Source organism: Glycine soja, chromosome 9, assembly GCF_004193775.1.
Source record: "Glycine soja cultivar W05 chromosome 9, ASM419377v2, whole genome shotgun sequence".
In the NCBI taxonomy this organism is placed as follows: Eukaryota; Viridiplantae; Streptophyta; class Magnoliopsida; order Fabales; family Fabaceae; genus Glycine; species Glycine soja.
Window position 1 is genome coordinate 47,789,112 of NC_041010.1, and position 26,741 is coordinate 47,815,852.

A 26,741-nucleotide genomic window follows, 5' to 3' on the forward strand; every position below is an offset into this window, starting at 1 on the left:
CTTCTCCTAGAAGTGTTTATGGAAAAGTTTATCCAAACAGACCCCTAGTCACAACTCAAAAGGTAGCAACCTTTGCCATTGCACTACGGCTTGCGCTCAAAAGGGAACCTATTCATCCTTCTAAGCTAAGTATATTATCAATTTATTAGAATTAATAGAAAAATAGAATTTTTCACATGAAGACAATATTTATCCTAACAAAAGCACAGCATAGATTGAGAAGAAAGTAAAGAAAAACACGTGTGCCACTTACTGTGTCCAGTTGCTTAGCAAACCACTGATTTAGCTCTTTTAGACAAGATGAATCTCCTAGCAAGAATTGATTGAAATCTGAGTATGCCAAATATATACCATCTTCTGCATTTGAAAGTAGTTAAACTCATCAGAAGAAAGATCAAAGCTTGTCATATGAGTTTTCAGCATACCATACCACACCAATCACCGTGTCTTATTTCACTAGATAGGGTTAGCTACATGTATCAAATGACACCATTGTGCATTTTGAAAACCAAATTTTCAGCAAGATGGGACTTTCAACAAAATTTATATCTCCTTGGAAGCTGTCCATTTCAAATCCCTTCCATTTAACAAATTCATAAACCAAAGCAGAAAACATAGAACAATGAAATTATCATTTGATCTCACAATGGCTGACACGGTTTAAAAACAAAGCTTCTAATAAGATAAAGCTGATAAATTTCAGACTGTCACTTGTGAATCACAAAAATGAACTTCATAAAAACGAGTAGAACGAGGAAGTAACATCCGAGAGAAACAAAGGAAGGAAATATTACCATCTCCTGAATGGTAATGAGCCAACTCATGCGCTTTGGAAGCAATTCTTTCAAGAACGCCATTCATCAAAGCAATAAAAAACAAAAAACAATAGAACACCATGAGATGATACAGATTTCTCACAACAAAATATGAATAAAAGTTCAAATTACTACTGGCTTTCATTTGTTACTCAAGCCTGCAAATGAACTACTAAGAATTATAATTGCACTTATGGCTTTCCTAAAAAGTACATGATTTCTAACAAGGAACATGTTCAGACTTCAGACAACATTATTGATAATTGAATCAAAATTACTTACATGGGAAACACAATAATGGATAACAGAGAGCATGAAAATAATTCATTATAGCTGTAAATTCCTGACAGAAAGGCTATCATCGGTGTCCATTAACAATAGAGGTTGCAGCAAGGCGTGGTCGTCTTCCTCCCTGAAAACACAAAGATCAACACAATGTCTTTCAATCCTTCCTCGGAATTCCAACAATAAAGAAGAATAGAATAAATACATGACCTCTAACAGCTTCCCTTCTTGCTTGAAATAGGGAAATAAAACATTCATATTATGATTAAGCAAAGCCAATTCAGAGAGAGTAACTGGTTGAGTTCTCCCAGAGAGAGGGCCAGTGCCTTCCTACTCAATGCTTCCCACCCCAATGCCTTTGTTCTAGTATTTATTTATTCATACTGAAAAATTAGAGTTGAATTAGTATAATGTATTAATCACGTAAAAAAACATTTTATATTATTATTTAAGGCTTAATTATTCATTTCATTTTTATAATTATAAGATATTTATTTTATATAATTTCTATAGATAAAATTTTTTTTTTTGGATCCCATTAATTTTAAGGGTCATTATGAAAAAATTCACATGGATTTTGATGAATAAATTAAATAAGAGTTTTATTAAAATTCAGTACAAAACACTTTTATATGACAAGAGATGTTACATTTAGTGGCATCAGAGCAATTCGGTCCTTGTCAAAATCTAGGGTTGTGGATTTGACTATTAACTTGCTTATTGTGTGTGTTCTTGCATTCTTTGTTGAAAAACAAAAGTGAACAGATTTATATATAGGATCTTAGGATAGAAATGGTTTAAGGATGACGACAACAACATGCATCTCGATTGAAGTGAAGACTTTGTTGAAATTGTCTAAGTCTATTTGGAGTTTTACATTTGTTAGCTATGGCACAATGATGCAAGAAGTGCATTCTAGGGAACACTTTGCCTAAGGAAAGACCTGGTATTTAAAAAGATTGGTGTGAATCACCTCTCCTTTCTAGGAGTTGATTTAGGGTGTACTAATTGTCATATGATTCTGAGTAAGGACTAAGACAATTACTCTTGCTACAGGAAAATGGCATCACAAAGGCTACTTGAGAGGATGACTACGGCGGTACTTGAGGTCGTAGCACAAAACAACCAAGTTGAATTTGCTGAATATCGAGAATTGAGCTATTCCATGTTTGTTGGAGAAGTTAAACATTGGTGGAGGAACACTAGGTAGCAATTGATTGCAAAGGAAAGGCTAATCAACTCAGAGGTATTTCGCCAAAAGTTTTTAGAAAAGTATTTTTCCAAAAGATTTTAAAAGGGGAAAGGAGATTGAGTTTCTTGAGTTGAAATAAGGAACAATGTCTGTGGGTGAATATGCCACCAAGTTTGAGGAGTTATCAAAGTATTGTCCTTATTATTGGGACATGGATGAAAGGTCCAAGTGGTTGAAGTTTGAGAATGGATTGAAGCCTCACATCAAACAAGTTGTGGAGTACTTGAAAGTTGTTCAATTTCCGGTATTGGTGAATCATTGTCGTATTTATGAAAATGACATGAAGGCAAGACAAACTCAATGGGAAAGGAAATTCTAGAAGGATAAGAAGAGAAACTTCACGAAAGTCTAGTCTTGTTTGCAAACTCAGTTAATCTCTCTATAGACTAAAACAATCTCCTCAAGCTAGGTTTGAGAAATTTATTCATATTGTTTAGAGATTTGGTCTGAAATTTAGTCAACATTGATAACAACACCATTAAGCTAGGCACTAACAAGGAAAAACAAGTTTCCTAAAAACATTGAGGACTTGCGTCCAAGCATTTTGGTTGTAGTAGAAGAAAAGAATAGGCAATCAAAACCGCAAGTAAGGAAGAGGTAAACAAGGTAAAATGGGCATTATCAAATATGCCATATTGACTTTTGTGACTTGATTCATCTTTCATTTGTATGTATACAATTGGGAAGAACTTGATAATAAATAATAAAAAAAAGGCTCCATGGAAGTCATTCCTCTAGTAATACCAAGGTCATATCCAAACAAATGACTTTAGAACAGGTGACGAACACAAAGGTAGTAGTGACCTTAATTACCTTCAAAATGTCTTTCACCCTCCTGCAGCAACAATAGCTCATCTTGCCATCTTTGTAAACAATTATATTTTAAGGTTTATTTCTTTGATCTCTTTGTTTTTATTATTTATTTCAACATTTAGATTTTATAAGTACAATGATGTCACATTATATAAGATTAAATAGCTTTCAAAAACTGATAGACCACTATAAAAAGTTTACAAGGTCTAAACTTAGAGTTTCTAGAAATGGAGTTGGTGTTTTTTTTTTTTTTTTTGGACTGAAGGATTTGGTGTTAATGCACTGGCTTATCAACTTTAATAATAATTAGTTGCTTATTGGACAGAAGGTGAATTGTTTTGAATAACATATTTAATTATGTAAACTCTATTTAGATCTCATTCATAAATGATGTGGCAAATAAAAATAATTTTTTTGGACTAGACTAAAATATAAAATATTAAAAAATTAATAAAAAAATCGCATGTGACATGTAAGTCTTTTTAATAGATGCTCATATCATAAGAAAGTTTTGTCACCTAAAGACATGTGACATAACACTCTTTGAAAATTTTAATTTTTCACCAAACTGTTAAGTTTTTCCAAAAAAATTAGCAAAAAATAAATAACTATATATATATATATATATAAGTATTACGCTAAATTAAATGTATGAATTAAAAAATAAGTTATACAAATTAATTCTACAATTTTTTGCATTAAATATTTATAAAAATGATTAATATATTAATTAATTTATGCTTTTACAAATAGAATTACATCCACTTTTATTTATTAAATGTATAAAAAATAATTATTTTAATATTTTGAAATTAATTAAAATATGAGGTGACCACTAAGGATTGGAAAAGTTAATTATTCCATTTTTAATTTTATTTTAATTAAAATCAAGGCAAGTTGCAGATATAAATGTGTGATTACCATGCAGTGTCTTAGAGTCACCCTATCATACCCGGTCTTTGAATTAAAAAAAAAAAAAAAACTATATTATGTTAGACACAAATTGAAGTGTAAGAAAAAGTTGAAAACAATATTGAGAATAGGTCAAATGCATCACAACCTTTACTAATTCTAATAAATAAAACTATTGAGAATAGGTCAAATCCTATCACAACCTTTATAAATACTAATTTGACTTCCTACTTTCTAGCAAATGCAAATGACATTAATCAATGCACACATTACTCTAACAGAAGAAAAAGTAATGGATCAGTGAGAATTGAAAGCTATTTTTGGTGGTTGCTATGACCATTTTATAACCATCAAAAGTGCATGGCTTGTACCTATATATTAAAGCACAAATAATCAGAGTACGTAAAATAAGTGACATTAATCAAAGAGGTAGTGGTGTTAGTTTGTATAGATCAGAAGTGAATTTGAGTTAATCTTTAGAAGACAAAACTACAATTTGAAAGATGGCAGGTGGAAGTTTCGTTGATTCAAATGGAGTACGGCATTATGAAGGAAAAGTCACAGGGTTTGTGCTAATTACATGTTTTGTGGCTGCCATGGGGGGTCTTCTCTTTGGATACGATCTGGGTATTACAGGAGGAGTGACTTCTATGGACCCATTTTTGATCAAGTTCTTCCCTGTCGTGTATCGACAAATGAAAGGTGAAGCAGAAAGCAAGAGTCAATATTGTAAATTTGACAATCAACTTCTTACATTATTCACCTCTTCCTTATACCTCGCGGCATTGATAGCCTGCTTTTTTGCTTCTACTACAACTAGAATGTTTGGACGTAAACCCTCAATGTTTATTGGTGGCTTGTTTTTCCTTATTGGTGCATTGTTGAATGGCTTAGCCATTAACATCGAAATGCTTATCATTGGCCGTATATTACTAGGCTTTGGTGTGGGATTTTGTAATCAGGTAAGTAAAAGTTAGCTTCAATTACTAATTATAATTTGATTTTGTAATAATTTTGTTTGTTATATAGTCTGTACCAGTGTATTTGTCTGAAATGGCTCCAGCAAAAATTAGAGGAGCACTCAATATTGGCTTTCAAATGATGATTACAATTGGTATCCTAATTGCAAACCTCATCAACTATGGTACCTCCAAGCATGAAAATGGTTGGAGAATGTCTTTGGGCATTGGAGCTGTGCCAGCAATTCTGTTGTGTATAGGATCTCTATGCTTAGATGAAACACCTAATTCTTTGATTGAAAGAGACCAACATGAAAAAGCCAAGGAAATGTTGAAGAAGATCCGTGGCACCGAGAACGTTGAAGAGGAATATCAAGATCTTGTTGATGCTAGTGAAGCAGCTAAAATGGTGGACCATCCATGGAAGAACATTGTGCAACCCAAATATAGGCCTCAACTCATTTTCTGCATTTTTATTCCAACATTTCAACAACTCACCGGCATCAATGTTATCATGTTTTATGCGCCAGTACTTTTTAAGATTTTAGGCTTCGGCAATGATGCTTCACTCATGTCTGCGGTTATAACCGGAGTTGTCAATGTTGTTGCCACACTTGTTTCTATTTTCACAGTGGACAAGTTTGGAAGAAGGGTATTATTTCTTGAAGGTGGCGCACAAATGCTTATTTGTCAGGTAAATTATCTATCTACCATAGGAAGGGAGGAGGTAGCATAATGCTTTCAAGATTTTTAAAACAATGTGATTGAGGATTAATTTATTTCTTTCTTGTAGGTTATTATTGGAATCATGATTGGTTTAAAGTTTGGATTGAATGGTGAAGGATCATTTAGCAAAGGAGAAGCAGACGTTCTTTTGTTCTTTATTTGTGCATATGTTGCAGCATTTGCTTGGTCTTGGGGGCCATTGGGTTGGTTAGTGCCCAGTGAAACATGTTCTCTTGAGATTCGACCAGCAGGTCAAGCTATCAATGTTGCAATGAACATGCTCTTCACCTTTATCATTGCTCAAGTCTTCCTTACCATGCTTTGTCATCTTAAGTTTGGCCTCTTCTTCTTATTCGCTGGCTGTGTGGTTATCATGACCCTTTTCATTGCGTTGCTTCTACCCGAGACCAAGAATGTTCCAATAGAAGAAATGAATAGAATATGGAAGGCACATTGGTTCTGGACTAAGATTGTTCCTGATGTTGCTGCTACTGTCGCTCCTGGTAAAAAGGTGGTTCCATGAATTTAATTAATTAGGAATTAGTTATGAGTGATAATCAGAACAACATCCATTAACCAAAATAAAATTTGAAGAGTGATTGAATCCACAAATAAAGTGCATGTCGTGAGATTTTCTTGTGCTTGGAATTAAACATGCGTTGTTGTTGTTGTTTAGAGTGATAGATTCTAGCCTTATATAGTACATGTTAACTTCCCAATCATATCCATCAAGTATAATAATTTAGTGAAGTTTGCTCTTCAATTTTTTCAAGTCTTGCATTAGAATCAATATGTTTTTTTTTTTTTTGGTATAAAAATATGAGTAATCATATCCATAAAGATGATGTTGACTTCTAAATAATTTCAGTTCAAGCTACGTAATTAAAAGATTATAACAATTTTCAACTTGGCTTGAATTGACTTCTAAATAATTTTCAATTTGGCTTGAACGTTCTTGAACATATAATCTATTTTCTCAGGCTACGTTCACATTCTTAACCCATTCTATTTCAGCTAAAACATGGAAACAACGATGCTATTTGGTACGAAACCAAATAGCTGAAAAATAAATTGACTTGTGATTGTTTTAAAAGAATTAATTAAAACTGAATAAAAAATAGATAAAACTGGAACGGATTAATCCTTTATAATAAAATGTCACTTATCCCGAAAACTATCCCACCAAAATTGAGATAAACAAAATTCAAAATTTGAGAGTTGCCAATTACTTATGTGTTAAACAGAAAGACTTGTTCACCAATCACTGAATGATTTCGAATTTCGATGGTGGCACCTCAATGTTTCTTTTCGTGTTTGTTATCCACCTCAATTTTCAACTTCTTATGAAGTGTGCTTTTTAATATTGCTAGCTAAATGATTCTTCTTCACCTTCACATACAATACAATTTGGCATATACTTCTAAATAATAGCCACAACAAAAAAATGGTGATGAAAATAAAAGGTGGTTCACCTTTATAGCAGTCTTCGTAACACACGAATTTGTACTGTTATAAGTGTTAAGCATTTTCCCGTTAATTTATATGAAAAAATGTGGTGTTCTATTTGAAGAATTTTTAATCAATTTAAACTCTTGTGCTCTCTGTCTCTCTAAAAAGTATCACATCAGTATCATGCAAAAACCAAAGGCAGACAGACACCAATGAGTGACATTGTGCAGATTGCAATTTTGATACGACGGACAAACTTTTTAACACGTTATGTGGCCCAAACTAACTAGCCCATGTTTTATGCCCCACAAAAACAGAACTTGAACAGGTTCTAGTTCAGGAAACAAATGATTCTAAAGTTAGTACATACATGAAGACACATCTATCCTTCGATTTTAATAATTAAAAAATCAATAAATAAAAGAATTTTATTTTTTTGTATTGAAAAAAATTGTGAAGAGAAAACTTCACACTGCCTTGAGAACCTAGCACGTTTCCACTGGCCCAAATATCCCTTTGGGTTATTTTTATCTATTATTTTTAAGACAATGATTAAAGAATTAAAGGTAAAAATCATTTATTGAAATATAATTACATCCAACAAGACGGCAATACCAACATATGATTATCTGAATTTTTAATATAAAAAAATATTTCGTTTATTAACTTCTAAAGGTGTATTATCCTTAAACTTGTTAAAATTTCCAGTAAAAATGCATTGATAGCATTAAAAGTTATACTTGTATTAAAAAAAAAATCCATTTATCTCCCCATCTAAGAATGATACCCATTATCCTAAAAAAAAAGACTAATACCCATTAATTATGATTCTAAACAAGTTTGAACTTTGAAACTTATATATCGCACAAATCATAATATGTTTCTGACTACGCCGTGTAATTTCAGGGACCCGTCAATTATTGGAACCTGCCCCTTCTGTATTGTGTTTAGCAATAATTTAAAAACCTGTCAGCATCGCAAATTTAAATACCCCACCAATAATCCATCAGCAGAAAAGTACAAAATTAATAAATAAATAAATAAAATGGGTTGGTTATACTCATCACCCTTCCGGTTTCCCCTTCACACACCACAACCATCGGGGTAACAAATCAAATATAAGTATTCACAGCTCTGCTGGACCCAGAAAAACAAAAGTATCATTTTCACAAACGTTTTCTAAAATTTGTATTGGAACGAAATCCTTTTACATACACAATTAAACCTCTCATTTTCTTGCCATGGCATCATCAAACCAATCATCTTTCTCCAATTTCCCTCAAGTTATGCCTCAAACATCCTGCAAGTGAAACCTAATTGGAGGAATATTGAAAATTTAAATACCAATATACAATACGCCCACTGTTTATGTTAGTCAGATGATCAATGATTCAGAAGATCCTTTATTTCTTTCCACAGCTATTCAGCATGGTGTGTGCTTTGGTGTTGGGAGGATAAAATGGAGAGAGAAAGGGAAAAAGGGGGGGCCAGGGCACATGGTTGTTTCAAAGGGAGAGGCAACAAAAGCCAATGACATAGCGACCAGTTTAAAATAGTCATTAATTAGATACAACAATCATACAAGTTGTATGATACAACACATGTCAGCCAGTGTTGAGTTTTAATACCACCTCCAAGACCCAGATTGAGTATGCTATGTTGAATCAGAAGCACCACAAAAGGTTTTAATTTTATTTTAACCAAGTATGAAACGTCAAAAAGGGTATCCATACCACGTAGCAGTAGGTTAGATCTTCCTAGTTACGTGTATTATATGATTTGGCCACAGGATGTACCTAACCTTATCTGTCTTTAAATACCGAAAAGCCAGAGTACAAGCTCCAAGGGAGAGAGTACCTTGGTCATGACAGCAAAACCTAAAAAGGTTTCAAAACACCCAAATGAATTATTATGGTATAGCAAGCCAAATGTTCAAATTACCAATCAATACACTATTAAAGAACAGAAAGCATACTGCAGCAAGTAAGCCACTCAATTTGAAATTTTAAATGCGTAGTAACAGAATGAGTTCATGATCATGTTAATGTGGGCAAATAAAATGACAAGAAATGCAATATAGAGAGAAATGAGCAGATGGGTCTTTATTCACTTCACTAACACCCCACGGAAATCCAGTTACATACTAGAAAAGACATTATTGTCACGCTGACGAATCTAAGAAATGGCTGAGAATTTCAGATAAAAATCTAGAAACAGAGGTCTTACATTGCAGAAGCAGGCTGTTAGGCATCCCCGAAAGTGAAGGAGAGAGCAACTAAGCAAGGTAGAATGCATAATTAGAAGGACCACAATCCTTCAATGATGCGCAATAACATGAATTCTCAATAAACATTGGAAAGAAGTTTACTCCAAGAAAATGGGAGTGACGCTTGATTGTCAAACACACAATCACTCAAACTAAGACTATGAACACTAATCACTTTTAATGAGCAAATTAGGAAAGTGAAAGAAAGTAAGTCAAGTTGATCAAAACCCACAGTGAAAGCGAGACAGAAGAAACAAGAAGAAGCTTAACCTTGAATTCATTCGCCTTGGACTCTGGTGTGATATTTTCCACAATAACATCATTAAATTAATTTTTCATTTCATTACACTTGCATCTGCGTCTGCATTTGCATTTGCATCTGCATCTGCATACCGATCAATGGATCGAGGTCCTGAAACCCACTTCCAAGCCTCAATCCCTGGTTATTCATCTCATCATCATACTCTCTGTTGTCTCTCCTCCAGCAATGTTCTAAACAAATTCATCATCATCTCCTAACAAGTAACCTAATCAGTTTTCCAAACAAGGAAAACCCTAATAATCCAATTGAATTCCTTAATTCATGGACTTGTCCACTCGAAATACTACCAAAAATTAAATAAAAAAAAAAACTAACCCTAAAAATTTCACTAAGAATCTTCAATCCTTCTCCTTGTCCACAGTAGTCCACACACAACAACAAAGTCACAGAGACAAAATACAAACTCACCCACCCACACACAATAATACATATATTTATATACGAAGAAGATCACAATCAAATCCATCATAATTTCAGAAATTGATTCATTCAGCGAGGCTCGTCGTCCCGCCGGCCGGAATTCCCGTGGCCGCCGGACAACGAGGCGAGCAAATTGAGGTGGCCGGGGAGGTAATTCCCGAGCCTTGCGGCAGAGGCCTCTCCCATGGCGGCCTGTTGCTGTTGCTGCTGGTGGTGTTGATGGTGATGGTGAAACATTGAATTCTGCGGCGACACCGACACGAGTTCGGGCGCGGCGGCGAAGCTCCAGACCTGGCCGAAGTCGGGGCGGGGAGGTAGGGCCCAGAGGGCGGGCGGCGTGGGGGGGGCGACGAGCGAGACGGCGTCGTCTTTGGCGGCGGAGTCGTCGTCAGGGCGAATGCGTTTGCCGAGGATGAAGGGGGTAGGGGGAGGGAGGAGGGGCTTGTGGTCGGAGACAGTGGAGAAGCTCGCCGGAGTGGTGCCGGAGCCGGTAGCGGCGATGATGGAGGGTTCCGCCTGGCGGAGGAGCCACTCGATGGTCTGGCCGTCGGACTTGTGGCCGAGCTCGCGCGTGAGCTGGAAGACGCGGGCGGCGCAGATGATCGGCATGCGAATGCGGCGCCCGCGGCCGTCGACCTTGCTGTGGCGGTCCTTGGAAGGCGGTTTCTTGACGGCGAGGGCGGCGGCGGCGGCGGTGGTGGTGGTGGTGGTTCGCTGCTGGTACTCAACGATTGTGTTGTTGTTGGCGTCGTTGGGAGGGACGGCGTTAGTGGCTCCATCAGAGTTGGACATGTTTTAGTATTATTATTGCGGCGCGAGAGAAGAAGAAGAAGAAGAAGAAGGGGTTTTGGGTTTGACGTTGAGAATAAGAGAGTAGAGAGACGGAGAATAGAGGGGTAATGATTGAGTGAGAAACAGGAGGTGGTGGAGACTGAAGAGGGGCACATGGGCAGTGGGGCCCAGTACTCACACCCCCACAGCTCACACCCCTCTATCTATTCTGCTTCACTTCTCCCCCCACACGCGCCTTCCTTCACAAATGCTCCATTACATAACATTCTTAGTAATTTGCAATATAATTCATTTTGAATTCAACTAAAATGTATACAAATTACTTTCATAATCTTGCTTTGAGTAATGTTTGTTTACTTCTCCATGATGCGTATCTCTATCAACATTAGAAACACTCATAGAGAGACCAATTCATGTTAAAATTAACAAGTGACACAACCAATATAAAGCCACTTCAAGTTGCACATCTTTTGCTCCTGCACATCAAAACAAAAATATAGTACTTAAATACGTTGAGGCGAAGAAGGTGGAACTGGGCTGTGGTGGGTGGCACGATGGCTGCGACGACGATCGCTAAGCTTGTCCTTCTAGAGTTTAGCGAGATCCATGGCTTGCGGCCAACACATCGGTTGTAATGCTTGCACCTCGCAGCGCAGGTCTGGTGACAAACCAGAGATGAAATAACTCAACAGAAGAGGAGGAGCGAGGCCGACGATGCGATTAGTGAGGAGCTCGAACTCGGAGAGGTATTCATTAACGGTGTCGCGCTGTTGGAGTTTGAAAAGTGCCCCATAAGGGTCGTCGTAGTATGACGGAGCGAATCTCGACTCCAGGGCCTGGAGCATAGCCTGCCAGGATGTCAGGAAACCGTTCCTGGATATCCATTGATACCAACACAACGCGGGACCTTCCATGTAGAAAGAGGCCACAGTGAGGCGTTCGGCATCGAAGACCCCTGATAATCAAAGAATTGCTGGATTTTGAAGATCCAGCCGAGTGGATCTTGTCCATCAAATCGCGGGACATCAAGCTTCATATGTGGGGAGGACTGTGGCTGTGAGGGTGGCTAGTCGGTCAAGGACTGAATCGAGTTTGCAGTTGAGGTCTGCATTGGCTTGGGTAAGTGTTTGGTGATTTTGGGCTAATGTGGCTTGGTGTTGGGTGAGCTTGTTCACCGCTTCTTCCAAACACTCCAGAGAGGTTTGGCGCGTCGAATGTTCAGGCATGGTAGCAGGCCGGACCATATTTGTTAAGAGCTGGATTAACTACTAAGCACTATAAGGCTATGAGTTTAGGGTTTAGGGTTTTGCGCAAATTATGTTAATATCAAGATTGGCTCAAATAAAAAAATGGACTAACTATTAATTAGATTAAGGAGATGTTGTAGTGGGATAACATGAGATACTCTCTTGTGACGCGCCATAGTGGAGGAGGGTAATTGAAGAAGGGGACCCCATTCACTTTCCGTACTTCTTCGTTAGAAAGTGGCAACTTTCTTGTTATCTCCAGCTACGTTTCATTATCCACTCTTGTTTTGCCACCTCGGCTTCCTGCAAACTTCAACTCCCTCATTGGCACCTCATAAGTCATAACTGTTCATTTCAAAATTCACCGTGCCCTCATGCACCATGCACTATTTGCACCACTGCGAAGTCACAACAATTTTACCCTCATAGTTACTACTATTTATCGACCAGAGTTTTAACCATGTATCTTTCGATTTGTTTTAAAAGTTAAAAAGAATTAAAATGAATGAATACACGGTGAGAGGATTTGATTCTGGAGGTAAAATAAATAAAACTTAATTTAATAGTTTTTTTTACATTTTTTAATTATAATAAATGAATATATTTAAATTTAACTTACATATGACTGGAGACATAAATATTATTTTTTCAATTAGATACAATGATTATTTTGTCAAGTTTTTGCTTTCATATAATGCTAATATTAATTCATATGATTGATATATTTTTATTTAATTTTTTTATCTTTAATTATATATAAAGAGAATGGGATGTTTTTATGTATACATTTTTATACCCATTTTATTTCTATAACTACTTTTTTTTCTTTTTGATCATGGTGGTATTGGTACAAAATAGTTTTGATGATGGTATTAGTATAAAATAGCTTTCATTCACAGCATATAAGATAAATATTTTGGTTGAATCTAATAAATGAAATCTAATACTGGAGGAAGGTTAGACGGAGTGGAACGAAGGAGACCAAATATAATATGGAGGGTGTATCATAATTAGTCTAACAGTTAATAAAAGTGATTCACAATGGGTCACTTACATTATTTTAATACATCCTCATATGAAGTTTCTTTTATCTCTATCGCTCTGTTTGTTTTTGAAGACGGAAACAAGTTAGCCATGATGAAAATAACACGCATGTGTTTGTTTTAACTAATGTTAAGAGCAAAAAGTCTGGTTTATTCCTATTCAGTCATCGTCTGCTCACACCCCATATATATACTTGTGTATTTTGCCTTAAAAACTTTAGTAGACAAATAGACTTATGACCTTTCAACCTCGCATCCAACATCCAATTGATTCGTGAATAAACCAGTTAATTGATTTTTAAATATTGATAATGGATTAAATGGCTTACATCGAACCAATTTTTTGGTCTGTCACAAATAATTTATAGTTTGAGTTATATAATCGATTAGGTTCATCAATTTATAATTAATTGTATATGAATTTTAGATTATTTATGGTCTGCTGCCACAACTATAATAAGGGCAAAACAGTAATTTCATAATTTATTTAAATTCTTCCTTTCCATTTTATTCATATACCAAACAACTTTACTATTTATTTTTCCTCTATTTCTCACCTATTTTATTCTCTTCAACTAAACAACCCAACATTAGACTTTATTTTTTACTCCTTTTGTATTTTTTCTTCTTCAAACTATCTATCTTCTATTTCTATTTACTCTATTTCTTTCCTTACAACCTAACAGAGCATACGTGGTTTATGTATTAATATTCTTTCGCGTGGAGTTTCTATTTACATATGATGTATTACGCTATAAGAAAACCAACGATTGAAAAATGTTGTAAAATCAAATACTGTTACGTTGAAATCCCTTATATATTATACTAACACTCCCTACAAGGAAAGTTACTATAATGGTTGAAAAAGCATGTGGTGTTTATGTAATTTTATGAAACCTCAAGAATGGTTAGTATAATTTAAAGTCTTAGGAGAGTTTTACATTATTTCAAAATTACAATAGTAGACCGTAACATAGAAAGGAACAAGTAGGTTTTTGCTAAGCACTGTAATTAGGGCCTTTGGCTCCGGGGTGAAATCCTGAACTATCCCTACACGCTTTAGTCTTTTTGGTCGACTATGAAACTAATCATCGGCTTTAAGACTTTGTCACACTTAAAGTTTCTCGTTCCTCCCTGCGGAGATTGAACCCAACTCCTCTCCCACAAACTCAGGGTGTGTGTTACCAACAGAGAATAACGAGTTTGATTCTTCCTTAAGTGATGATTCTAAGTTTCAAATTTAAATACTGTAAGTAAGAAAATCAGGTCTTAGGAGAGTTTTACCTTGTTGGGCCACAAATAGATCCATTAGATTCAACTTATATTAGTTGAGGCCCAACAACTTTCAGATACGAAAGACCTCAGACAGGAAAAGAAAGTAGCAAAGGTTAGATCCATATGGTTCTATAATCAAGAAGATTAAAAAATTAATTTTAAGGTTTATGATTGGGAGCTTGATTTCCAAAACACTTTTCGTGAAGGAAACATGTGTGCTGATGAGTGATGAGCTAGCAAATCAAAGATCCTCCTTGCAATTTGAATTTCAGGTCCTGGATAACTCCCCCCCAGTCCTTGGTTCAGCTTGTTTTAGCTGATATAGCAGGTGTTCAGCACCTGAGAGTTTAGTTTTGCTCTTTGGTTGTCTTTAATTTTCCTATGTTCCAAAAAAATATAAAAAGTAAACAATGTTGTGGACTTGTTCATGCAACATACAGTGGCTAGCTAGCGGTTAATTACCAAGTCTTACCTTAATTAATTGGAATTAAATGTGAAGACTTGCTCAAATTGTACTAATTAAATGCCATCAGTCACACAGATGCAGACACCGAAAGGAAGAAAAATTCCCGCAGGACTCAGTTAAGCTGGTATTGTCATCTCACTTTAGTTTAGTATTTTGCTAGTGGTCAATATGACATGTTTGTCATATAAAATTGAGCCTCCAGAGAAGTGTTCAACAGCAGACAAGACAACTTCAACTACTTGCTATTTTAATTTAATTTGATTGACAAAACACACGTTTTAGTTAATTGTTTGCCAAACCAAAACTTCATCACTAGTCACCTCTTTCAAAACGAACCTATAAATAGATTCGCTTGAGCTCAGGCTCTCTCCACCTCGTCCTTCATACTCAACAACATATATACAACTACACTTACATATATAGCAACTCTCTTCCTTGTCTCTTGTCCTTAATTTACACACAACCTCCAAATTCCAATCATATATATACTATAGGCGTGTGCCGATCTTCCCACAGCAATGGATAATACTAGCATGCTTCAAATGGTTTCAAGCTTGGTTCTGATTCTAAGTGTTTCATCATTGGCTTCGGCATCTCTGAAAGTGGGTTTCTACAGCTCCACGTGCCCATCTGCCGAGGAAATAGTGAGAAGCACAGTAAACAAAGCAATTTCACACAAGGCCGGCATAGCTGCGGGTCTCATAAGAATGCATTTCCATGATTGCTTTGTCAGGGTAGGTTCACTTTCCTACAACCATGTTAAAATTATTATTTCTGATTGCAAATTAACTGCTATGTATATACAGGGTTGCGATGGTTCCGTGTTACTAGCATCTACCCCAGGTAACCCAGTAGCCGAGAGAGACAATTTTGCCAACAATCCAAGCTTACGTGGCTTCGAGGTGATTGAGGAGGCCAAGACCCAATTAGAGGCTGCATGCCCTCAAACGGTATCGTGTGCAGACATTTTGGCATTCGCAGCAAGAGACAGTGCTCTCAAAGTTGGTGGCATAAACTACGACGTACCATCTGGACGCAGAGACGGACGCATCTCCATTGCTGATGAAGTGCCACGTAATCTGCCTGCGCCAACCTCCACTGCCGATGAACTTGTTAGTAATTTTTCTCGAAAGGGCTTGTCAGCAGATGAAATGGTGACACTTTCTGGAGCGCATTCAATTGGTGTGTCGCATTGTTCTGCCTTCTCCAAGCGCTTGTACTCTTTCAATGACACAGTCACACAAGATCCCTCTATGGACTCTTCATATGCTGAAACGTTGAAAAGCATTTGTCCTGCACCACCTTCCACCACAGATTCTACAGTGTCTCTTGATCCTTCCACACCCATTCGTTTGGACAACAAATACTATGAGGGATTGATCAACCACCGTGGCCTCTTGACATCAGATCAGACGTTGCACACCAGTCAAACCACAAGGGAAATGGTTCAAAGCAATGCCAACAATGGTGCAAGTTGGGCTGAGAAGTTTGCCAAGGCAATGGTGCAAATGGGTTCCATCGAAGTGCTTACGGGATCCGATGGTGAGATAAGGAGACATTGCAGCCTTGTTAATTAATTAATTCACAGCTGATGCATTCTTCTTGAAACCAAACTCAATTGTTTCTTATATATTGCATTCTTTTCATTATTTTTGGACAAAAACAAAATGGTGAATTTGCCGATTGTTTCATTCTTTGAATTTTTTAATACTTGTTTATGTTGGCGTGAATCATGGCTGTAATTATGTTTTAATTGGTAGCAATATATAATGTAGTTATGGGAACAGAATATGTGCATCGATTTATTCTTCCTTTCCTTATTTATGTTTTTGATCCTGTATTGTAATTATATAGTCTTTGACCACAGTGAATAAGATACAGCCAACATTATACCATATTTGAGTTGGTATCAGAGCGGGAATTTTTCCCTTTGGCGGCTGCCATGAGTAACCTATGTGAATCCGGAACCCCTATTTCCAATGTTCAAACCCTGAGTTTTGCACCAGAACCTACAGCTATTCTGTATGGTGTGAAGCTTAATGGTGCAAATTATCCCCTTTGGTCCCAAGTTGTCGAGATGTTTGTTGCTGGTCGTGGCAAATTGGGTTATTTAACTGGAAAAACTCAAGGCCCCTCTACGAATGATGCTTCATATGAGAGATGGACTGTGGAAAATCCTATTGTTAAAGGTTGGCTCATCGGTGCCATGGAAACCGATGTAATGAATCTGTTTGTTTGTCTTCGCACGACAAAGAGTATTTGGACTGATGTCTCTCAAACCTACTATGAAGGAGCTGATAGATCAGTTATATATCTATGATCTCTCTCGCCGAGTTATGCAGGTGAAGTATGATAGTAAATCATCAGTTTGAAAATATTGTGAGAAGCGATGCACCTCCGAAAAATGCCTTTGCTACTGTTAGAAGCGAGGAGTAGAGAACGACTAACATGCTCAATAGTCATGCACCTCCGAGTATGGCCATTGTTAGAAAAGTAAAATAAAATGAAAGAAATAAATAAGAAGAAAATGCAAAGCCTTAGAATTAAATAACAAAATAACTTTAATTGACACCACATGAATCAACAATGTATTATATTATACAATAAGCACAAGGAAAAAATAAATTAGGGGAAAAAATAATTAGCCTGGATTGAAGCACACAGCTATCCTTAGAGAGAAAACGTCTCCATTGCACTGGTAAGAAAATCTGATTGCGCTCTGTTCCGCCCCTGTACTACTTGTTATTATGGATGCGAAATCTTATCGGTAAGTGTACCGAGTCGTGCAAGTAATAATAAAACGATAAGAAATCGAATATGGAACTCAGGGAACTTGTTTCATTTAGTGAAACATCATTCAATAAGCAGACATTTGTATAAAAAGACAATGAACATGAATAAAACTATGGTGTTTGCTATTCTAATTACTAATTACATAAAATATGAGCAAGTGGGTGTTAAAACAAATAATTAAAAGCGTTGGGTCCTTCTACTGATTACTTGATGCAATTAAAAGTTTTTATCTATTCAAAGATGTTCATGTGTTCTATACTGAGGATAACATTCCCAAACATCGATGTCTCGCATGAATGGGTTAATTCTAATTAAACTTCTTTCTCGGATGTCTCGTCAAACTTAGCTTAACTGAACAACATTAGGGTCACAGCATAATAAAACTAAATTACCGCACTCGGTGTCCAGAAATACAATAACCTAGCCCTAATGTTGTGACCCTAATGCTGAACATGATTTCAAACGTAGCAGGAGATAACAAGAAAGTTGCCACTTTCTAACGAAGAAGTACGGAAAGTGAATGGGGTCCCCTTCTTCAATTACCCTCCTCCACTATGGCGCGTCACAAGAGAGTATCTCATGTTATCCCACTACAACATCTCCTTAATCTAATTAATAGTTAGTCCATTTTTTTATTTGAGCCAATCTTGATATTAACATAATTTGCGCAAAACCCTAAACCCTAAACTCATAGCCTTATAGTGCTTAGTAGTTAATCCAGCTCTTAACAAATATGGTCCGGCCTGCTACCATGCCTGAACATTCGACGCGCCAAACCTCTCTGGAGTGTTTGGAAGAAGCAGTGAACAAGCTCACCCAACACCAAGCCACATTAGCCCAAAATCACCAAACACTTACCCAAGCCAATGCAGACCTCAACTGCAAACTCGATTCAGTCCTTGACCGACTAGCCACCCTCACAGCCACAGTCCTCCCCACATATGAAGCTTGATGTCCCGCGATTTGATGGACAAGATCCACTCGGCTGGATCTTCAAAATCCAGCAATTCTTTGATTATCAGGGGTCTTCGATGCCGAACGCCTCACTGTGGCCTCTTTCTACATGGAAGGTCCCGCGTTGTGTTGGTATCAATGGATATCCAGGAACGGTTTCCTGACATCCTGGCAGGCTATGCTCCAGGCCCTGGAGTCGAGATTCGCTCCGTCATACTACGACGACCCTTATGGGGCACTTTTCAAACTCCAACAGCGCGACACCGTTAATGAATACCTCTCCGAGTTCGAGCTCCTCACTAATCGCATCGTCGGCCTCGCTCCTCCTCTTCTGTTGAGTTATTTCATCTCTGGTTTGTCACCAGACCTGCGCTGCGAGGTGCAAGCATTACAACCGATGTGTTGGCCGCAAGCCATGGATCTCGCTAAACTCTAGAAGGACAAGCTTAGCGATCGTCGTCGCAGCCATCGTGCCACCCACCACAGCCCAGTTCCACCTTCTTCGCCTCAACGTATTTAAGTACTATATTTTTGTTTTGATGTGCAGGAGCAAAAGATGTGCAACTTGAAGTGGCTTTATATTGGTTGTGTCACTTGTTAATTTTAACATGAATTGGTCTCTCTATGAGTGTTTCTAATGTTGATAGAGATACGCATCATGGAGAAGTAAACAAACATTACTCAAAGCAAGATTATGAAAGTAATTTGTATACATTTTAGTTGAATTCAAAATGAATTATATTGCAAATTACTAAGAATGTTATGTAATGGAGCATTTGTGAAGGAAGGCGCGTGTGGGGGGAGAAGTGAAGCAGAATAGATAGAGGGGTGTGAGCTGTGGGGGTGTGAGTACTGGGCCCCACTGCCCATGTGCCCCTCTTCAGTCTCCACCACCTCCTGTTTCTCACTCAATCATTACCCCTCTATTCTCCGTCTCTCTACTCTCTTATTCTCAACGTCAAACCCAAAACCCCTTCTTCTTCTTCTTCTTCTTCTCTCGCGCCGCAATAATAATACTAAAACATGTCCAACTCTGATGGAGCCACTAACGCCGTCCCTCCCAACGACGCCAACAACAACACAATCGTTGAGTACCAGCAGCGAACCACCACCACCACCACCGCCGCCGCCGCCGCCCTCGCCGTCAAGAAACCGCCTTCCAAGGACCGCCACAGCAAGGTCGACGGCCGCGGGCGCCGCATTCGCATGCCGATCATCTGCGCCGCCCGCGTCTTCCAGCTCACGCGCGAGCTCGGCCACAAGTCCGACGGCCAGACCATCGAGTGGCTCCTCCGCCAGGCGGAACCCTCCATCATCGCCGCTACCGGCTCCGGCACCACTCCGGCGAGCTTCTCCACTGTCTCCGACCACAAGCCCCTCCTCCCTCCCCCTACCCCCTTCATCCTCGGCAAACGCATTCGCCCTGACGACGACTCCGCCGCCAAAGACGACGCCGTCTCGCTCGTCGCCCCCCCCACGCCGCCCGCCCTCTGGGCCCTACCTCCCCGCCCCGACTTCGGCCAGGTCTGGAGCTTCGCCGCCGCGCCCGAACTCGTGTCGGTGTCGCCGCAGAATTCAATGTTTCACCATCACCATCAACACCACCAGCAGCAACAGCAACAGGCCGCCATGGGAGAGGCCTCTGCCGCAAGGCTCGGGAATTACCTCCCCGGCCACCTCAATTTGCTCGCCTCGTTGTCCGGCGGCCACGGGAATTCCGGCCGGCGGGACGACGAGCCTCGCTGAATGAATCAATTTCTGAAATTATGATGGATTTGATTGTGATCTTCTTCGTATATAAATATATGTATTATTGTGTGTGGGTGGGTGAGTTTGTATTTTGTCTCTGTGACTTTGTTGTTGTGTGTGGACTACTGTGGACAAGGAGAAGGATTGAAGATTCTTAGTGAAATTTTTAGGGTTAGTTTTTTTTTTTATTTAATTTTTGGTAGTATTTCGAGTGGACAAGTCCATGAATTAAGGAATTCAATTGGATTATTAGGGTTTTCCTTGTTTGGAAAACTGATTAGGTTACTTGTTAGGAGATGATGATGAATTTGTTTAGAACATTGCTGGAGGAGAGACAACAGAGAGTATGATGATGAGATGAATAACCAGGGATTGAGGCTTGGAAGTGGGTTTCAGGACCTCGATCCATTGATCGGTATGCAGATGCAGATGCAAATGCAAATGCAGACGCAGATGCAAGTGTAATGAAATGAAAAATTAATTTAATGATGTTATTGTGGAAAATATCACACCAGAGTCCAAGGCGAATGAATTCAAGGTTAAGCTTCTTCTTGTTTCTTCTGTCTCGCTTTCACTGTGGGTTTTGATCAACTTGACTTACTTTCTTTCACTTTCCTAATTTGCTCATTAAAAGTGATTAGTGTTCATAGTCTTAGTTTGAGTGATTGTGTGTTTGACAATCAAGCGTCACTCCCATTTTCTTGGAGTAAACTTCTTTCCAATGTTTATTGAGAATTCATGTTATTGCGCATCATTGAAGGATTGTGGTCCTTCTAATTATGCATTCTACCTTGCTTAGTTGCTCTCTCCTTCACTTTCGGGGATGCCTAACAGCCTGCTTCTGCAATGTAAGACCTCTGTTTCTAGATTTTTATCTGAAATTCTCAGCCATTTCTTAGATTCGTCAGCGTGACAATAATGTCTTTTCTAGTATGTAACTGGATTTCCGTGGGGTGTTAGTGAAGTGAATAAAGACCCATCTGCTCATTTCTCTCTATATTGCATTTCTTGTCATTTTATTTGCCCACATTAACATGATCATGAACTCATTCTGTTACTACGCATTTAAAATTTCAAATTGAGTGGCTTACTTGCTGCAGTATGCTTTCTGTTCTTTAATAGTGTATTGATTGGTAATTTGAACATTTGGCTTGCTATACCATAATAATTCATTTGGGTGTTTTGAAACCTTTTTAGGTTTTGCTGTCATGACCAAGGTACTCTCTCCCTTGGAGCTTGTACTCTGGCTTTTCGGTATTTAAAGACAGATAAGGTTAGGTACATCCTGTGGCCAAATCATATAATACACGTAACTAGGAAGATCTAACCTACTGCTACGTGGTATGGATACCCTTTTTGACGTTTCATACTTGGTTAAAATAAAATTAAAACCTTTTGTGGTGCTTCTGATTCAACATAGCATACTCAATCTGGGTCTTGGAGGTGGTATTAAAACTCAACACTGGCTGACATGTGTTGTATCATACAACTTGTATGATTGTTGTATCTAATTAATGACTATTTTAAACTGGTCGCTATGTCATTGGCTTTTGTTGCCTCTCCCTTTGAAACAACCATGTGCCCTGGCCCCCCTTTTTCCCTTTCTCTCTCCATTTTATCCTCCCAACACCAAAGCACACACCATGCTGAATAGCTGTGGAAAGAAATAAAGGATCTTCTGAATCATTGATCATCTGACTAACATAAACAGTGGGCGTATTGTATATTGGTATTTAAATTTTCAATATTCCTCCAATTAGGTTTCACTTGCAGGATGTTTGAGGCATAACTTGAGGGAAATTGGAGAAAGATGATTGGTTTGATGATGCCATGGCAAGAAAATGAGAGGTTTAATTGTGTATGTAAAAGGATTTCGTTCCAATACAAATTTTAGAAAACGTTTGTGAAAATGATACTTTTGTTTTTCTGGGTCCAGCAGAGCTGTGAATACTTATATTTGATTTGTTACCCCGATGGTTGTGGTGTGTGAAGGGGAAACCGGAAGGGTGATGAGTATAACCAACCCATTTTATTTATTTATTTATTAATTTTGTACTTTTCTGCTGATGGATTATTGGTGGGGTATTTAAATTTGCGATGCTGACAGGTTTTTAAATTATTGCTAAACACAATACAGAAGGGGCAGGTTCCAATAATTGACGGGTCCCTGAAATTACACGGCGTAGTCAGAAACATATTATGATTTGTGCGATATATAAGTTTCAAAGTTCAAACTTGTTTAGAATCATAATTAATGGGTATTAGTCTTTTTTTTTAGGATAATGGGTATCATTCTTAGATGGGGAGATAAATGGATTTTTTTTTTAATACAAGTATAACTTTTAATGCTATCAATGCATTTTTACTGGAAATTTTAACAAGTTTAAGGATAATACACCTTTAGAAGTTAATAAACGAAATATTTTTTTATATTAAAAATTCAGATAATCATATGTTGGTATTGCCGTCTTGTTGGATGTAATTATATTTCAATAAATGATTTTTACCTTTAATTCTTTAATCATTGTCTTAAAAATAATAGATAAAAATAACCCAAAGGGATATTTGGGCCAGTGGAAACGTGCTAGGTTCTCAAGGCAGTGTGAAGTTTTCTCTTCACAATTTTTTTCAATACAAAAAAATAAAATTCTTTTATTTATTGATTTTTTAATTATTAAAATCGAAGGATAGATGTGTCTTCATGTATGTACTAACTTTAGAATCATTTGTTTCCTGAACTAGAACCTGTTCAAGTTCTGTTTTTGTGGGGCATAAAACATGGGCTAGTTAGTTTGGGCCACATAACGTGTTAAAAAGTTTGTCCGTCGTATCAAAATTGCAATCTGCACAATGTCACTCATTGGTGTCTGTCTGCCTTTGGTTTTTGCATGATACTGATGTGATACTTTTTAGAGAGACAGAGAGCACAAGAGTTTAAATTGATTAAAAATTCTTCAAATAGAACACCACATTTTTTCATATAAATTAACGGGAAAATGCTTAACACTTATAACAGTACAAATTCGTGTGTTACGAAGACTGCTATAAAGGTGAACCACCTTTTATTTTCATCACCATTTTTTTGTTGTGGCTATTATTTAGAAGTATATGCCAAATTGTATTGTATGTGAAGGTGAAGAAGAATCATTTAGCTAGCAATATTAAAAAGCACACTTCATAAGAAGTTGAAAATTGAGGTGGATAACAAACACGAAAAGAAACATTGAGGTGCCACCATCGAAATTCGAAATCATTCAGTGATTGGTGAACAAGTCTTTCTGTTTAACACATAAGTAATTGGCAACTCTCAAATTTTGAATTTTGTTTATCTCAATTTTGGTGGGATAGTTTTCGGGATAAGTGACATTTTATTATAAAGGATTAATCCGTTCCAGTTTTATCTATTTTTTATTCAGTTTTAATTAATTCTTTTAAAACAATCACAAGTCAATTTATTTTTCAGCTATTTGGTTTCGTACCAAATAGCATCGTTGTTTCCATGTTTTAGCTGAAATAGAATGGGTTAAGAATGTGAACGTAGCCTGAGAAAATAGATTATATGTTCAAGAACGTTCAAGCCAAATTGAAAATTATTTAGAAGTCAATTCAAGCCAAGTTGAAAATTGTTATAATCTTTTAATTACGTAGCTTGAACTGAAATTATTTAGAAGTCAACATCATCTTTATGGATATGATTACTCATATTTTTATACCAAAAAAAAAAAAAACATATTGATTCTAATGCAAGACTTGAAAAAATTGAAGAGCAAACTTCACTAAATTATTATACTTGATGGATATGATTGGGAAGTTAACATGTACTATATAAGGCTAGAATCTATCACTCTAAACAACAACAACAACGCATGTTTAATTCCAAGCACAAGAAAATCTCACGACATGCACTTTATTTGTGGATTCAATCACTCTTCAAATTTTATTTTGGTTAATGGATGTTGTTCTGATTATCACTCATAACTAATTCCTAATTAATTAAATTCATGGAACCACCTTTTTACCAGGAGCGACAGTAGCAGCAACATCAGGAACAATCTTAGTCCAGAACCAATGTGCCTTCCATATTCTATTCATTTCTTCTATTGGAACATTCTTGGTCTCGGGTAGAAGCAACGCAATGAAAAGGGTCATGATAACCACACAGCCAGCGAATAAGAAGAAGAGGCCAAACTTAAGATGACAAAGCATGGTAAGGAAGACTTGAGCAATGATAAAGGTGAAGAGCATGTTCATTGCAACATTGATAGCTTGACCTGCTGGTCGAATCTCAAGAGAACATGTTTCACTGGGCACTAACCAACCCAATGGCCCCCAAGACCAAGCAAATGCTGCAACATATGCACAAATAAAGAACAAAAGAACGTCTGCTTCTCCTTTGCTAAATGATCCTTCACCATTCAATCCAAACTTTAAACCAATCATGATTCCAATAATAACCTACAAGAAAGAAATAAATTAATCCTCAATCACATTGTTTTAAAAATCTTGAAAGCATTATGCTACCTCCTCCCTTCCTATGGTAGATAGATAATTTACCTGACAAATAAGCATTTGTGCGCCACCTTCAAGAAATAATACCCTTCTTCCAAACTTGTCCACTGTGAAAATAGAAACAAGTGTGGCAACAACATTGACAACTCCGGTTATAACCGCAGACATGAGTGAAGCATCATTGCCGAAGCCTAAAATCTTAAAAAGTACTGGCGCATAAAACATGATAACATTGATGCCGGTGAGTTGTTGAAATGTTGGAATAAAAATGCAGAAAATGAGTTGAGGCCTATATTTGGGTTGCACAATGTTCTTCCATGGATGGTCCACCATTTTAGCTGCTTCACTAGCATCAACAAGATCTTGATATTCCTCTTCAACGTTCTCGGTGCCACGGATCTTCTTCAACATTTCCTTGGCTTTTTCATGTTGGTCTCTTTCAATCAAAGAATTAGGTGTTTCATCTAAGCATAGAGATCCTATACACAACAGAATTGCTGGCACAGCTCCAATGCCCAAAGACATTCTCCAACCATTTTCATGCTTGGAGGTACCATAGTTGATGAGGTTTGCAATTAGGATACCAATTGTAATCATCATTTGAAAGCCAATATTGAGTGCTCCTCTAATTTTTGCTGGAGCCATTTCAGACAAATACACTGGTACAGACTATATAACAAACAAAATTATTACAAAATCAAATTATAATTAGTAATTGAAGCTAACTTTTACTTACCTGATTACAAAATCCCACACCAAAGCCTAGTAATATACGGCCAATGATAAGCATTTCGATGTTAATGGCTAAGCCATTCAACAATGCACCAATAAGGAAAAACAAGCCACCAATAAACATTGAGGGTTTACGTCCAAACATTCTAGTTGTAGTAGAAGCAAAAAAGCAGGCTATCAATGCCGCGAGGTATAAGGAAGAGGTGAATAATGTAAGAAGTTGATTGTCAAATTTACAATATTGACTCTTGCTTTCTGCTTCACCTTTCATTTGTCGATACACGACAGGGAAGAACTTGATCAAAAATGGGTCCATAGAAGTCACTCCTCCTGTAATACCCAGATCGTATCCAAAGAGAAGACCCCCCATGGCAGCCACAAAACATGTAATTAGCACAAACCCTGTGACTTTTCCTTCATAATGCCGTACTCCATTTGAATCAACGAAACTTCCACCTGCCATCTTTCAAATTGTAGTTTTGTCTTCTAAAGATTAACTCAAATTCACTTCTGATCTATACAAACTAACACCACTACCTCTTTGATTAATGTCACTTATTTTACGTACTCTGATTATTTGTGCTTTAATATATAGGTACAAGCCATGCACTTTTGATGGTTATAAAATGGTCATAGCAACCACCAAAAATAGCTTTCAATTCTCACTGATCCATTACTTTTTCTTCTGTTAGAGTAATGTGTGCATTGATTAATGTCATTTGCATTTGCTAGAAAGTAGGAAGTCAAATTAGTATTTATAAAGGTTGTGATAGGATTTGACCTATTCTCAATAGTTTTATTTATTAGAATTAGTAAAGGTTAAAAAACTAGTTTGAGATATAAGAGTTTCTAACAAAAAGTTGAATATTCAGTAAAATATGTTAAAACAAATTTGAATATCTAACAAAGTTGAATATGTTGAAAATAATGAGTTTTTCTTTTTATACTTAACTAATTTATTT

General features: G+C 37.2%; 5 protein-coding genes across 5 annotated transcripts; 3 read left to right on the plus strand and 2 right to left on the minus strand.

Annotated features, from left to right (window-relative positions):
- Window positions 1-4,505: 4,505 nt before the first annotated feature.
- On the plus strand, window positions 4,506-6,506 carry LOC114425581 (sugar transport protein 10-like). Its single transcript, XM_028392524.1, has 3 exons — window positions 4,506-5,039; window positions 5,107-5,730; window positions 5,830-6,506. Exons 1-3 carry the CDS (start codon window positions 4,581-4,583, stop codon window positions 6,283-6,285), a joined length of 1,539 nt encoding a protein of 512 aa, XP_028248325.1. The 5' UTR covers window positions 4,506-4,580; the 3' UTR covers window positions 6,286-6,506.
- A 2,782-nt stretch (window positions 6,507-9,288) lies between these two features.
- On the minus strand, window positions 9,289-11,236 carry LOC114425378 (transcription factor TCP7-like). The gene has a single exon (XM_028392293.1). It carries the CDS (start codon window positions 11,009-11,011, stop codon window positions 10,289-10,291), a length of 723 nt encoding a protein of 240 aa, XP_028248094.1. The 5' UTR covers window positions 11,012-11,236; the 3' UTR covers window positions 9,289-10,288.
- A 4,193-nt stretch (window positions 11,237-15,429) lies between these two features.
- On the plus strand, window positions 15,430-16,733 carry LOC114367561 (peroxidase 5-like). The gene is made up of 2 exons (XM_028324758.1): window positions 15,430-15,776; window positions 15,849-16,733. The coding sequence occupies exons 1-2, from the start codon at window positions 15,561-15,563 to the stop codon at window positions 16,617-16,619; spliced, it is 987 nt and encodes a 328-aa protein (XP_028180559.1). The 5' UTR covers window positions 15,430-15,560; the 3' UTR covers window positions 16,620-16,733.
- Window positions 16,734-19,587: 2,854 nt separating this feature from the next.
- Window positions 19,588-21,096, plus strand: LOC114425381 (transcription factor TCP7-like). The gene has a single exon (XM_028392295.1). The coding sequence runs from the start codon at window positions 19,813-19,815 to the stop codon at window positions 20,533-20,535; it is 723 nt and encodes a 240-aa protein (XP_028248096.1). The 5' UTR covers window positions 19,588-19,812; the 3' UTR covers window positions 20,536-21,096.
- A 3,220-nt stretch (window positions 21,097-24,316) lies between these two features.
- LOC114425607 (sugar transport protein 10-like) lies at window positions 24,317-26,317 on the minus strand. Its single transcript, XM_028392547.1, has 3 exons — window positions 25,784-26,317; window positions 25,093-25,716; window positions 24,317-24,993 (listed from the first exon to the last, which is right to left on the minus strand). Exons 1-3 carry the CDS (start codon window positions 26,240-26,242, stop codon window positions 24,538-24,540), a joined length of 1,539 nt encoding a protein of 512 aa, XP_028248348.1. The 5' UTR covers window positions 26,243-26,317; the 3' UTR covers window positions 24,317-24,537.
- Window positions 26,318-26,741: the final 424 nt, after the last annotated feature.

What these genes read in the sequence shown, in the direction of transcription:
- LOC114425581 (XM_028392524.1), top strand. Translation starts at nt 4,581, where the DNA reads ATGGCAGGTGGAAGTTTCGTTGATTCAAATGGAGTACGGCATTATGAA. An exon ending in GTGTGGGATTTTGTAATCAG is followed by an intron (nt 5,040 to 5,106) that starts GTAAGTAAAAGT and finishes TTTGTTATATAG; the next exon opens with TCTGTACCAGTGTATTTGTC. An exon ending in CACAAATGCTTATTTGTCAG is followed by an intron (nt 5,731 to 5,829) that starts GTAAATTATCTA and finishes TCTTTCTTGTAG; the next exon opens with GTTATTATTGGAATCATGAT.
- LOC114425378 (XM_028392293.1), bottom strand. Translation starts at nt 11,011, where the DNA reads ATGTCCAACTCTGATGGAGCCACTAACGCCGTCCCTCCCAACGACGCC.
- LOC114367561 (XM_028324758.1), top strand. Translation starts at nt 15,561, where the DNA reads ATGGATAATACTAGCATGCTTCAAATGGTTTCAAGCTTGGTTCTGATT. An exon ending in TCCATGATTGCTTTGTCAGG is followed by an intron (nt 15,777 to 15,848) that starts GTAGGTTCACTT and finishes ATGTATATACAG; the next exon opens with GGTTGCGATGGTTCCGTGTT.
- LOC114425381 (XM_028392295.1), top strand. Translation starts at nt 19,813, where the DNA reads ATGTCCAACTCTGATGGAGCCACTAACGCCGTCCCTCCCAACGACGCC.
- LOC114425607 (XM_028392547.1), bottom strand. Translation starts at nt 26,242, where the DNA reads ATGGCAGGTGGAAGTTTCGTTGATTCAAATGGAGTACGGCATTATGAA. An exon ending in GTGTGGGATTTTGTAATCAG is followed by an intron (nt 25,717 to 25,783) that starts GTAAGTAAAAGT and finishes TTTGTTATATAG; the next exon opens with TCTGTACCAGTGTATTTGTC. An exon ending in CACAAATGCTTATTTGTCAG is followed by an intron (nt 24,994 to 25,092) that starts GTAAATTATCTA and finishes TCTTTCTTGTAG; the next exon opens with GTTATTATTGGAATCATGAT.